This window comes from Bombyx mandarina, chromosome 26 (genome assembly GCF_030267445.1).
Source record: "Bombyx mandarina strain Sakado chromosome 26, ASM3026744v2".
In the NCBI taxonomy this organism is placed as follows: Eukaryota; Metazoa; Arthropoda; class Insecta; order Lepidoptera; family Bombycidae; genus Bombyx; species Bombyx mandarina.
Window position 1 is genome coordinate 6,298,133 of NC_143232.1, and position 12,543 is coordinate 6,310,675.

At 34.3% G+C, this 12,543-nt stretch overlaps 3 protein-coding genes across 3 annotated transcripts; 2 read left to right on the plus strand and 1 right to left on the minus strand.

The window, feature by feature from the left end:
• The first annotated feature begins 46 nt into the window (after positions 1 to 46).
• On the plus strand, positions 47 to 884 carry mRpS18C (mitochondrial ribosomal protein S18C). Its single transcript, XM_028172373.2, has 2 exons — positions 47 to 186; positions 450 to 884. Exons 1-2 carry the CDS (start codon positions 144 to 146, stop codon positions 818 to 820), a joined length of 414 nt encoding a protein of 137 aa, XP_028028174.2. The 5' UTR covers positions 47 to 143; the 3' UTR covers positions 821 to 884.
• LOC114241521 (uncharacterized) lies at positions 881 to 3,216 on the minus strand. Its single transcript, XM_089738763.1, has one exon. The coding sequence runs from the start codon at positions 2,817 to 2,819 to the stop codon at positions 1,233 to 1,235; it is 1,587 nt and encodes a 528-aa protein (XP_089594889.1). The 5' UTR covers positions 2,820 to 3,216; the 3' UTR covers positions 881 to 1,232.
• A 3,682-nt stretch (positions 3,217 to 6,898) lies between these two features.
• Positions 6,899 to 11,442, plus strand: LOC114241504 (uncharacterized). Its single transcript, XM_089738769.1, has one exon. The coding sequence runs from the start codon at positions 7,099 to 7,101 to the stop codon at positions 7,945 to 7,947; it is 849 nt and encodes a 282-aa protein (XP_089594895.1). The 5' UTR covers positions 6,899 to 7,098; the 3' UTR covers positions 7,948 to 11,442.
• The last annotated feature ends 1,101 nt before the right edge of the window (positions 11,443 to 12,543 follow it).

Here is a 12,543-nt window from a genome sequence, read left to right on the forward strand (position 1 = left end):
TTTCCAGTTGGTAAAATGAAATTACTAGGTAGTACTGCCTGTCAATGTCATATGTCAAACTCATTTTAGGGTTATGTACCCCATCTTTCTGTTCGCAATAAATTTGTTTACATGTCTGCATATTTCTGTCAATAAATACCTACATGAAAATGGCATTATTTAAATCATTTTTTGCCCGGCAAATGTGTAAGTAAAATGTTCTGAACTTACCCAAACCTCATTCATATTATATACGATGGGTTCATTAAACAGTAATTTTAAGCTTAATGTAGATCTTTCACAACGGGTAAAGCTCAAACTAGAATGCAAGCGCTTAGAGCAGCAGTAGTAAAAACATTTATAATATTCATACAGCTAAAAATTCCAAATTAAGATGTTTAAAAGGAAACATTACATTCTAAAGTAAATGGGTACATTATAATCTAATACATTTTTATACCATTCCTCAGTAAGCACTCATCAGGCAGTACTCTCCACAATCAGGACACAATCCACCAACCTCAAACCAGACCCAGATGCCCCAGTTGAAATGGAAAATCCATTCAAAAAAGAACTGAAACAATGTATACTCTGTAAACTTAATATAGATCCCGATTACAAGAATTACAGATTATTATCGCAATTTCAATCTCCGTACACGGGCAGAATCTACCCGAGGCATATAACCGGTCTATGTAAAAGAAAACAGATGCAAGTGGAGCAGGAAATAACCAAGGCTCAGGATTTAGCCTATATGCCGTACACTTACAAACATAAAATATTTTTGAAAGATCCAAAATTGTTTGACCCTGAAAACCCAGTGCGTTCTCATAGATTTTAATTTTCAATTTTTTAAGTTAATGATATTTAGTTAGTTAATTAGCGTAATAAAATGTTAAAATAAATACTTGTTTTTTTATTTATTATTGCCCAGTAATCAATTGGTATTACATCTAAGATTGAACAAAGCTCAGAACAAAATTAAAAAGCGAAATTTATTTGAGAATTATACTAGAAATCTAGAATTATTTCAATTCATTTAAATGCGGTTCTATAAAAAAAGTAAAATGCCATTCTGGTCATATAGATTGGCTGCAGCTCAGTGCTGGACTTCTGTTTTAAAGAAATTAGAAGGTCAATGGCAGTATGACATTAGTTGAAAAACTCTAATCAGCAACGGTAGTATCACATACTACCACTATCACCACCATAGTAATAAGAAGTCATACTTTAATATGAAAGACAATTATTCTTTAGTAATTATTAATGGAAGCCATTATAATACTTTCATCATCAGGTGTCACAAAGCAGTCATTCTCTGCATCATAACCTACTAAATTCACTGGTATCTTCAAAGCTTTCAGTATCTCTGTGTAATCCATATTACCTTTGTCAGGACATTTCATTTTTATTAAATTCATTAACTCTAGTAATGCATCTTGACATCCTTTCTGCCATCTTTTAATTAAATCTCGTAATTCTTTTGTATCTTCTGTCATTGATTTAGCCAAAAGTTGTTTCTTTTTAGACTCTATCCGCAACTTAAGGTCATCAATATCCTTTTGGGTTATTGAGCCTGTTGATTTAGCCTTTGATGGTTTCATAACTTTATCATATGTTTTACGTATGATGATTGTTTTCTTACTACCCAAATCAAAGTCTTCATCATCATCAGATAGATCCTTAATTTGTGAATTTATTTTTGAAGTCATATTCAGAGTCTTGTTTTTAGTTTTTTGAGATCCAGAGCTTGTATTTTGTGTATCTTTAATTTCTTCGCAGAGTTTTGGTAGTTTAGGCTTACTTTCAATAAAGTCTGCATCATCATAATTATCAAGTAAATGCTTTTCTTTATTCAAGTTTATTAATGGTTCGTCATCAGAATCAAATAAAGTTTGAGATGTTTTTTTGTCATTTTTAGATGTTTTTGTAGTTTGGGCAATAGTCTCATTCTTAAGTAAGCCTTTGAATAAGTTGTTCTGTAAAACTACTATACATTCTTTGGATAAATCATTTGGACTTGAAATTTTCTTTTTTTCTTTTATATCACTATTGTTTATGTTACAGCTACCATTTATTATGGGACGTCCACTACAAGTATTAAACTCAAATTGTGGTGTACTGTCCAAATGACTGGATATCTTCTTCGATTGGTTTTCAGTACAGTTCTCATTGGATACCTGCATTTTACATTTAGATTCTATATTGTCATTACCAGTTTTATTTTTTATTTTTCTCTTAGTTTCATTCATACTTTTAGTTCTACTAAATTTTAATTCATTAGGTGATCCTAATGTTTCATTTTCATCTTGATGCTGATCTTCTTGGTTGGTTTTGTATTTGAATGACTTTCTTTTACCTTTGGATAAATGTGATACTGGTGTAGAAACATCATTTTGATTAGTCTCTTGTTGTTTCTCATTTTCTCTCTTTTCTTTTGGTGTGGATATTATATTTTCTACTTGCTGCTCATTTTCTAAGCAAGAAGCTGCTGAAGTGGCGCTTTGATCATTATTCTCATTTAAAGCTGTTAGTAAAGTTCTAGAGCGTTTTCTAAGAGGCTTTGTAACACATGTGTCAGTTTTGTTGCTTGTATCTATAGAACTACTACAATTAATATTTTTAGAATTATCTTCAGGTGTATCTGATGATCCTTTTCTGTCTTCAATTTTTTTGTTGCTAGATAGAGGTGATATGAAAGGAGAAACTCCACCTTTCTTCCAATTACGGGATAGACCAACTCTTCTGCAGGGCGTAAGTAATGATTTGCTTATACCACCTGGAGTTTTGGGTTTGGGGGAGTCATTATTATTTGACGGTACGGAGTTACTGATGTTCATAATTTCATTAACAGTTTTACATATTTGAATCAAAATTATATCAATGTTAATCGAATTCTTTTAACTGTACTAAATAATATTTACGTCGTACCTATTCTTATAAAGGATTCGCCAATTTTTTCAATGCGCAATATGTAATGTTTACAAAATAACAATTCCTCTCACTACTTTTTACTTCCCAGTTCCCGCTAAAACACAAATTAATAAGGGTGAGACCGATATATTAGTATTCATTATGATATTCGTAATACAGCTTGTATTCGTGTATCGGTAATCCGTCGAATTCTGATATGCTAATATTCCGTATTACTCTATTCATAATATTAGCCACCTCACATCGGTCGGGTTGTATCTATCACTCGAAAATATAGTGGCATTCGCCGTACGTGTCTCGCGGATATCTGTCTATCACATTCATAACAATACTGCATGCGCTAAGAGTAAGTGAGATAAACTACATGTTTACATATTGAGCAATGAAAATAAATACATATCATTATGAGTATAAGGACTATTTTTTAATTCAACTTTTTACATGTCAAAGATGCTAGTGGGAATTTTTAAATGCATTACTTTTTAATGTTTGAACCTTCATTTCTTGATTCAACTAAAGATTCTACTCAAGGCAAAATAGTGCATTTTTACATTTATTTGAATAAAATCGGTGAGCTTTATTTTCATTATTTTAATTTTATTTTCTGTTTCCTTTGAATTAGTTGGTTTTAAAACGATGATTTGAAAAACGAAAGTAGGTACGGTAGTTGACATTATTACCAATTTCATACATTAATTTTTTTTTACACAAAATGTAATACTGCCACAACTAAATTAAGTGTTTTTACGTAATAAATTATGATGACAATATATTTTTGCGGTGGTATTTAATTATCTTCTACGGACTTCTCAAAATTTAAATAAAAGTTTGATTTTTTTGATTTTTTTTTATGAAGTTTGATTTGAATCGAAATGACTTTCTAAACAAACGGTTCGTGGATTATAATATTATAGATGTTGTGTACCCACTAGCCACCTCAGTACCATGTGAGAGGATTTTTTCAAAAAAAATTCAAAAAATTTTTTCAAAATTTAAACTTATTTCTGACCGACGTAACAGGCTTTCGGTAGAAAAAGTAAAAAAAGCTGATATTTTTATGCACCAATAAGAAATAAATAATATTACTAACTTGTTGTTTATATTAATGTACAATGTTGACCAAATTCTGATTTAATAATAATATTAATTTTAATGTACATAATATTACTTGTAAAATATTTAGTGTGAAGTCAAATTCCTAGATACAATATACTATTTATATTATTAACTAGCTGACCCGGCAGACTTCGTAGTGCCTCAATCGATAAATAAAAGACCTAAGCTTTTGTATAAAATAAACTTAAAACAAACAAAAGGAATCCGTCCGACGGGGGGATATCAAAGGAAAAATAAGGAACTTCGTTCCAACAAAATTGTTATTTTTATTTCATTCCGAGCATTTTCATATTTATTTTAACTTTTAAGCCTTCTCTGGACTTCCACAAACAATTCAAGACCAAAATGAGCCAAATCGGTCCAGCCGTTCTCGAGTTTTAGCGAGACTAAGTAACAGCATTTCATTTTTGTATATATAATACCTTAACTAATACGTGAATATCCTGATATCTTAATATACTTCGATAAAACGGATAAACGAGTTAAAATTAATACGGTACGAATACCGTATTAAGTGTATTAATAATCATTAACTTATTTCACGAATACCGTATTAAGTTTAACTCGTTTACCCGTTTTATCGAAGTATATTAAGATATCAGGATATTCACGTATTCGTTAAGGTATTATAATATTACATCATGGATATATTAGTATTCGCTAATATTGATAAATATCGGTATTAACCCATCTTTACAAATTATCCTACCTACACCTACCTACCCACGACAGCTGACAGATAAGTATATACATAGATTACACAGTTTTTTTTGTTAGACAACAGTGTCATCTTATAAAATTTACGTCCATCTCTTCTTTCCATCCGGGCGTATCTGAAATAACCCCCTAAGCTATCAGCGAATAGGTAGAGGAAAAAAACCATAGTATTGCTACTCTTCCATAAAATGCCAACAAAATTGAACGAAAGCTATATTTTTGTACTTTAAATCATAAGTTCTTCTCTTCACTGAAAATATTCAAAGGTTGAAGGCATGTATTCAAATCCAATCAAAAATCAAACTCGCAAAAATATTAATTTGTGTAATTAGTGGTGGAAGCCCGCGTTTTGTGGGTCCGCATGGGTAGATATCAGCACCCTGCCTATTTCCAATGCGAATTGGATGCCAACCAAACCAATAGCGGGGAGAACAAACAGTATATTAAACAATTGAGACTTAGCCATGACTCAAAGTAGGTGGTGAAATCTTTTTTGTTAGCTTAGAAACTAAGAAGAACTCATAGTCACAGTGACATGTTGTGAATTAATTGTAAGTTCAATGTACATTTTGAATAAACACAAACAGGAAACATAAAATAATAGACAGTATTGTAAAATTAAAACTTATTTATTGGAACGAAGTTCCTTACGGCAGGCTTGGAGGGGATAGGGATTTTGCTGCGCGACCGAACTGGAAAAAATGTGATAGTAAAACCGTAAGAAAAAATCCGTGGAAAAAAGTTCGTGGAATAAAACCGTTAAATGAGACGTGCGCAGGCGCGACAGTCGTATACACAAGCGAGTAGTGTATAATACCTTTCTCTTTCTCCCTCTTTCTTTTCGTTCTCTCATCCCTTCTCTCTCTATTTTGTAATTATTTCTATTTCTATGTAATTTTATGTTGTCAAACAAAAATAAAGAGACATATTTTGTTACTTTAATTGATAATTTGAATTACGATTTTATTTTTATTTTACGTAATTTATTATTTCCTAAAATACTGAATTTCCTAAATACTTTCCTGTACTTAAATAAAAACTAATCAGCAAAATTTAAGAGAAAAATCAAGAAAACTAACATAAACTTGAGCACGATTTTTTTTTTGCAAATTGTGTCGATTCTACATTAGCCGAAGGAACTTCGTTCCTACCTGGTGTCCCACGACACCACATCTTTTTTTTTTATAATTTTATATCTATTTAGATCTTGTCAAAGCAAATGAATCTTAATTAATATCCTATACCGCCAGACCGCAATACTTTTCCAGAATGCAACGTATCAAGTTGTATTGATTTCTGTCTTGTAACTGATTACTCTGATTTATACATTTGATAATTGTCGCTTATCTGGTTGATTTAGCGTCTATAAAAGTGCACAAGTTGATAAAATAAAACAAATTGTTAGACAAGGCTTCTCGAGATCTTTTGAAGTGAAAATTTCTTTAGAATCGTTGTGATTTCAAACCGGATGCAACGGCAAAAACGACAGGTAAGAGACACAAACACAAAAATGTGTAGGATGAAGCCAGCAAAGAATGAGACAGAAATATACATACTATTTAATACAGCGCCATCTGTGAGATTTTTTAATACTAACGTGTGTATGAAAGCTCTTGTAGTGAATTTTAAATTTAGGATTATACGTGAAATTAAAATATCAATTCACAGAGGGCGCTACCTTACAATTATTTACTAATGACAAAATTTTACATATACTTATGACGTTTAGGATAATTGTATTTTAATTTTGGAAGGTTTCACTTCTACCACGTGTGAATTGCACACATTTTGTTTTTTTTTTATTGCCAGATGTGTGTTAACTTGTTACCGGATCCCATAGACATCTACAACGTAAATGCCGCCACCCACCTCGAGACATAAGTTCTATGGTCACAGGTTTACAGTACAACGGCTGCCCTACCCTTCAAACTGAAAAGCAATATGTACTTCTTCATGGCAAAAATAGGCAGGGTGATGGTACATGCTCGTGTGAACTCGTAACATATCCTGCCACCAGTAAATCGATCTTTCAATAATCCATCGAACTTTTGGTAAATTCATAAAAAATAATTTTGTCGTATAGAATAATTATGTTCCCTTGGCCTTTTGAATATAATGAATTAAGCATAATGTCAAAATGAAAACAAATACGTCAAACGATCAAAATTTCCATTCACTACTCGGCATTCAAAAGATTATCGTTTGGTGGTATAAATCGACTCGACATAAAAGTAACAAAACAAGTTACGAACGCTAATAATATACGATTGTGCTAGACCGTGAAACCCACGAGTCTAGACCATTTAACGTAGTGTAAATTAAATATTTTTATTGTGATTTAAGCATTACATAATGCCTTTGCTTAGGCTGACGACTGGTACCTTCGGGCAGCTGCGTACGTTTGCTACGTCAGCATCCCTCGCAAAACGTGTTAAGACCTTCGCAGTCTATCGATGGAACCCCGATGAGCCACACAAGAAACCTTATACGCAAAATTTCGAAGTGGATTTGGACGACTGCGCACCCATGGTATTAGACGCTTTGCTGAAGATTAAGAACGAAGTTGACCCAACTCTGACCTTCAGACGTTCATGCCGCGAGGGCGTTTGTGGTTCTTGTGCGATGAATATCGACGGCGTCAACACTTTGGCCTGCATCAGCCATATTGATCAAAACATTTCCAAGCCGACGAAGATTTATCCTCTACCTCACATGTACGTCGTCAAAGACTTGGTCCCCGATCTGACCAACTTTTACCGGCAGTACCAGTCTATTGAGCCATGGCTGCAGCGGGAAAATGAAGCTGTTAAAGGTAAGGAGACTCAATTGCTCCAGGATGTAGAGGACCGCGTCAAGTTGGATGGTCTCTATGAATGTGTGCTATGTGCTTGCTGTTCGACGAGTTGCCCGTCCTACTGGTGGAATGGAGATAAGTACCTAGGCCCTGCTGTCCTCATGCAGGCCTACAGGTGGATCATTGACTCCCGAGATGAAGCCACTGAGAAACGTTTATCAAAACTCAAGGACACATACTCTGTGTACCGTTGCCATACAATCATGAACTGCACTCGCACATGCCCGAAAGGTCTGAACCCAGGCCGGGCCATTGCCCAGATCAAAACCTTACTCTCGGGTATAGTTAAGAAGCAGCCACCTATAATGGATCCTGCTGGCTTGCAGAAGCAGACAGCGAGCAATTAATAAACAAATTGTAAATATGATATTGTAGTTCAAGGGCTGAAATCTTAACTGTAGCTACAATTGAGTGAATGTTAAGGAGTAAGTTTACTAAATATAAAATATGACATTAATGAAAACTGCACAAAGCTAACGAGTGCTCTAATGATGTTGACTTCAACCTATATTATCATTATAAAATATTTCCATTGGTTATCTCTTTACATAAACATCATAAAATTAGAAATTATGTAGTGGTACAAACAAGCTCAGTTGAATGCCATTAAATAATAAAGCTTATTTGATATTATTTTAAACATTAAAATCTCATTTTGGTGTCTGTCCTATGGCCTATGTCATGTACTACCCACCATCTGGTCTGCCTCTTAAAATATATATAAAAATGAAATGAATATAAATTTTTGATGATTATTTATACACAATTTATGAAAAAAGGAATTATATTTATGTGTAAAGATATTTTAATGTTAATGTTCAAGTAAAATTCAATCACTGTTTGAACTAAAATATTTGATTCCCTGAATGACTAATGTAAATGAAAACATTTGAATGTTTGTCTACATCTGTTCAACTCTCAAATTAGTAGCCTAAAATAATGACATAGCACCTCTTAAAGCTGGGAGTATTTTTCTGACACATCTCTTAACATCATATATATTATGATGGCTTCTTTGGTCTTACTTGCCTAATTGAAATGCAGGTTTGAACTGAACAAAAATACCATTTGGATTTTACTGCTGGATTTGGCTTAATAAGAGCTCACAGGATGTCAATCGTAGTAGCCCATGCTTAAGTTGAATATTTTAATATGATATCATTATTTTTAAATATAATATAATTTCGTAGTTGGTAATTATATAGAAATATTATATTAAATAAAACACAATGGACATGAAGATTACAATTTAATGAAAAAAATGTCAATAGTAAAATTAGCAGTATTCCATTCATTTTAATTTACTGGTAGTGGGACACACTGTGAGACCACAAAACTGAACCAATATCCTGCATATTATGATTTGAAGCCATTATATAATACCATTAGACCATAAAATACCCAGTCAGAAGAAAGCTAAATGCATTTCCCTATGTCTATACCACTCGGTACCAGCCCAGAGTTCATACGCCATTTTACATCAAAATCATGTCGTTTAGTAAATTTCATGACAATATACTTTCTCTTGATCTAATTTTCTTATATCAAGTATACAAAGAAATATGTCATTATATTTATGTTAGCACAACATTGTAGTAACATTTATAAAGGGTTGTAATTATCATAAAGTAGTACTTAAATATTTGATAGTTTTGATAAATTGAACCATTTTCAGATATCATAACCGTTGAATAGACAAAAATCAGGATATTGTACCTTATTATACCTTGTAATTGGGAATCTGGACCAAGCTTCAGACGACCCGTCATTGTGTCACGACCCTTGAGGGAATCTTATTTTTAACGGCAAACGTCTACATGATTATGATGATGACAGATTCCTAAATTATGTATATACATTATGAGTGATTTGGAGAATTCCATTCTTCGGACAAATAAATACAGACTCCTATAGGAAAAGTTTTCCTTTATAAAATGAAAATACTTTTTAAAAGCCAGAAACTATTTGTTATAAATATACACGCGAGCAAAAGTTTGGAATCACTTACTTGAAATTGGTTCCGCGTGATCTTGGTTACTAAATAAATTTTTAATTATCATAAAAATTACATAATTTTAAAGGTACAGCTGTCAACTTTAAATTGATACCAAATTCATTTAAATCGAGCCAGTAGTTAAGGAGATATCCCTGATTAAGTGAAGGAGGTAGGAAAACAAAGAAATATGGAAAAAATAATGAATGAACAAAACAACAAAAATTAATAAATAAAAGAAATTATTTAGCCTTAAAATTAAGTATCAGTACCTTGTGTTCCCTTCCCTCGCCCTAATAACTGCTCGAAGACGATTCTTCATACACATGATCAGCTTCTGAATTGATTCTTGTGGGATACCTTCCCACTCGTAAATCAACGCCGATTTCAGCTCATTCAGACATGAAGGAGCAGGAGTTCTGGAACGAAACTTCCTCTTCGGTTCATTCCACATGTGCTCAATGGGATTCAAGTCAGGACTGAGCGCTGGCCAGTCCAATGTGGCGATACCGACTACTTCGAGGTATACAGTTGTTACACGGGCAGTGTGATAACGAGCGTTATCGTGCATAAGGAGGAAGTGATCACCGATATATCCAGCACAGGTAAGGATATGTTCCAGCAGAATATTGGAAATGTACCAGTCCGAAGTTAGACCGCCTCCTCGTCCCCCGGCAGTCACGAAAACAAGCTCGGTTTTACCATCGAAGGAAATGCTGGCCCACATCATACAATGGAGCCCCCTTAAGCCACTGTTTCAGCGAAACAGCACTGCGCAAATCACTCCCCAGGCCGCCTGTAGACCCGACCTCTTCGGTCGCTACCGTGCAAACACATCCTGCTCTCGTCGGAGAACAGGACTTGCCTCTATTGCTCAACCTCCCAATCAAGATGGGTGCGAGCAAATTGAAGGAGTGCTTGTCGGTGAGAGCTACCGTGAGTTTCGAGCCTGTGGGAGGCCTTTTTGGAGTCAGATTCGCTAACTTGAGTCGTCGACGAAGTGTCCACTCGCTGGCTGCTACCCCACGAATGTCTCGGAGCTCGTGTTGGACGTCGACACAATGTAAATGCCGATTTCGAAGAGAGGTTCGCACGATGAAACGGTCATCCCTCTCCGATGTGCACCGGCGCCGTCCAGATCTTAGCCTCGGGATAAAGCCACCAGTCTCCTGAAAGCGCTTGTAAGCTTTCGAAACACAGGACTGGCTTATGTGGAGCCGACGAGCGACAACCCGCTGGCTGAGCCCTTCTTGCAATAGGTCTACGATTTGTGCTGCTTCTGTAGGTGTTGTCTCCATTGTCGTACAAGGTAAAGGATCAAAATTAGCGAAGATGTGTACCCGTCAACGTGTGAAAGTCAACTGATAAAGAAAATCCGATAAAAGGTGCTTTTATAGGGGTCAATAAGTCGCAACTCGCGACGTATCAAGCAATTGAAACACGTCTTTTTCGTTATTCCTTCACTTAATCCGGGATAGCTTCCTAAATACTGGCTTGAATTTAATGAATTTAGTATTAATTTAAAGTTAAGAATTGAACCTTTAAAACGATGTCATTTTTATGATTATTAAAAAAAAAATTAGTACACGAGATCGCGCGGAACTAATTTCAAGTAAGTGATTCCAAACTTTTGCTCGCGAGTGTAGTAGTTATTATCAAACATTTTCTTGTAAAATTACATAGGTAAACGTCACGATTCTCAATAGAATAATTGAAAAAAGTATTATTCAAATAGTATTGTTATAATATGTTGCGCTTTTCACATTATTTATATCGTTTCATTGGGTTTATTAAATAAAAATTGTAATTTACATGTACAGTTCTTTAATAAATGTTATTTATTGAAGAATGCTTTTTTAAATGTTAGAGGTAAGTCAACTCAATTTGGCTCAAATACCAAGCAACTAATTTGATCGCCTCGACATGAGAATGTTATTTAATGAAGAATGCTTTTGTTAAATGTTAGAGGTAAGTCAACTCAATTTGGCTCAAATACCAAGCAACTAATTTGATCGCCTCGACATGACAAAGCGAGTGGTCAAAGATTACTCCTAAGACCTGGCTTCAGCAATAAGCAGATGTATTCGTATATAGATAAGTGTTGCTGACACCTAACGCACGAGAAAATGTTAGCTGTGGACAATTTAATGGTCAACAATAATAATTAATTAACAATAATAAATACAATAATAAGTAAACAATATAATTCTTAAAGAACTGGTATTTCAGTAAAATAATTACTGCATATTGTGAAGTTTGTTATCTAATTTGATATAAATTTATTGTTCATACAAAATATATGTTGAGATGACGGCTGATAGAAGAGAATGGAGGAGAAAAATTAGCTGTGCCGACCCCACTTAGGCAGATAAGGTGGAGAGAAAGAAGAGTTCCTACAAAATACATGTTGAGGTCGTCGTGGCCTAAATGATAAGACGCTGAATTCGTATCGAGCGATGCAACGGTGTTCAAATGCCATAGAGAAATATAAACTTTTCTAATTAAGTAGGTCCCTACTTAACAAATGTTCACGATTGACTTCCACGGTAAAGGAATAAATAACATCTTGTAATAAAAATGAAACCCGCAAAACTATAATTTGCGTAATTACTGGTGGTAGGACCCCTTGTGAGTCCGCACAGGTAGGCACCACCACCCTGCCTATTTCTGCCGTGAAGCAGTAATACGTTTCAGTTTGAAGGGTAGGAAAGCCACTGCTCTGTAAAAACTGAGACTCTAAGCTCATGTCACAAGGTAGGTGTCAGCATTTACGTTGTAGATATCTATGGGCTCCGATATCTACTTAACACCAGGTGGGCCGTGAGCGCGTCCACCTATCTAAGCAATAAAAAATCTATATGTGTACAATGTACATAACATAACACGGCACAACATACATGACAGGAATGTGACCGGTATTCGCGTTGAGATATTTGCCGATAGATGCCAA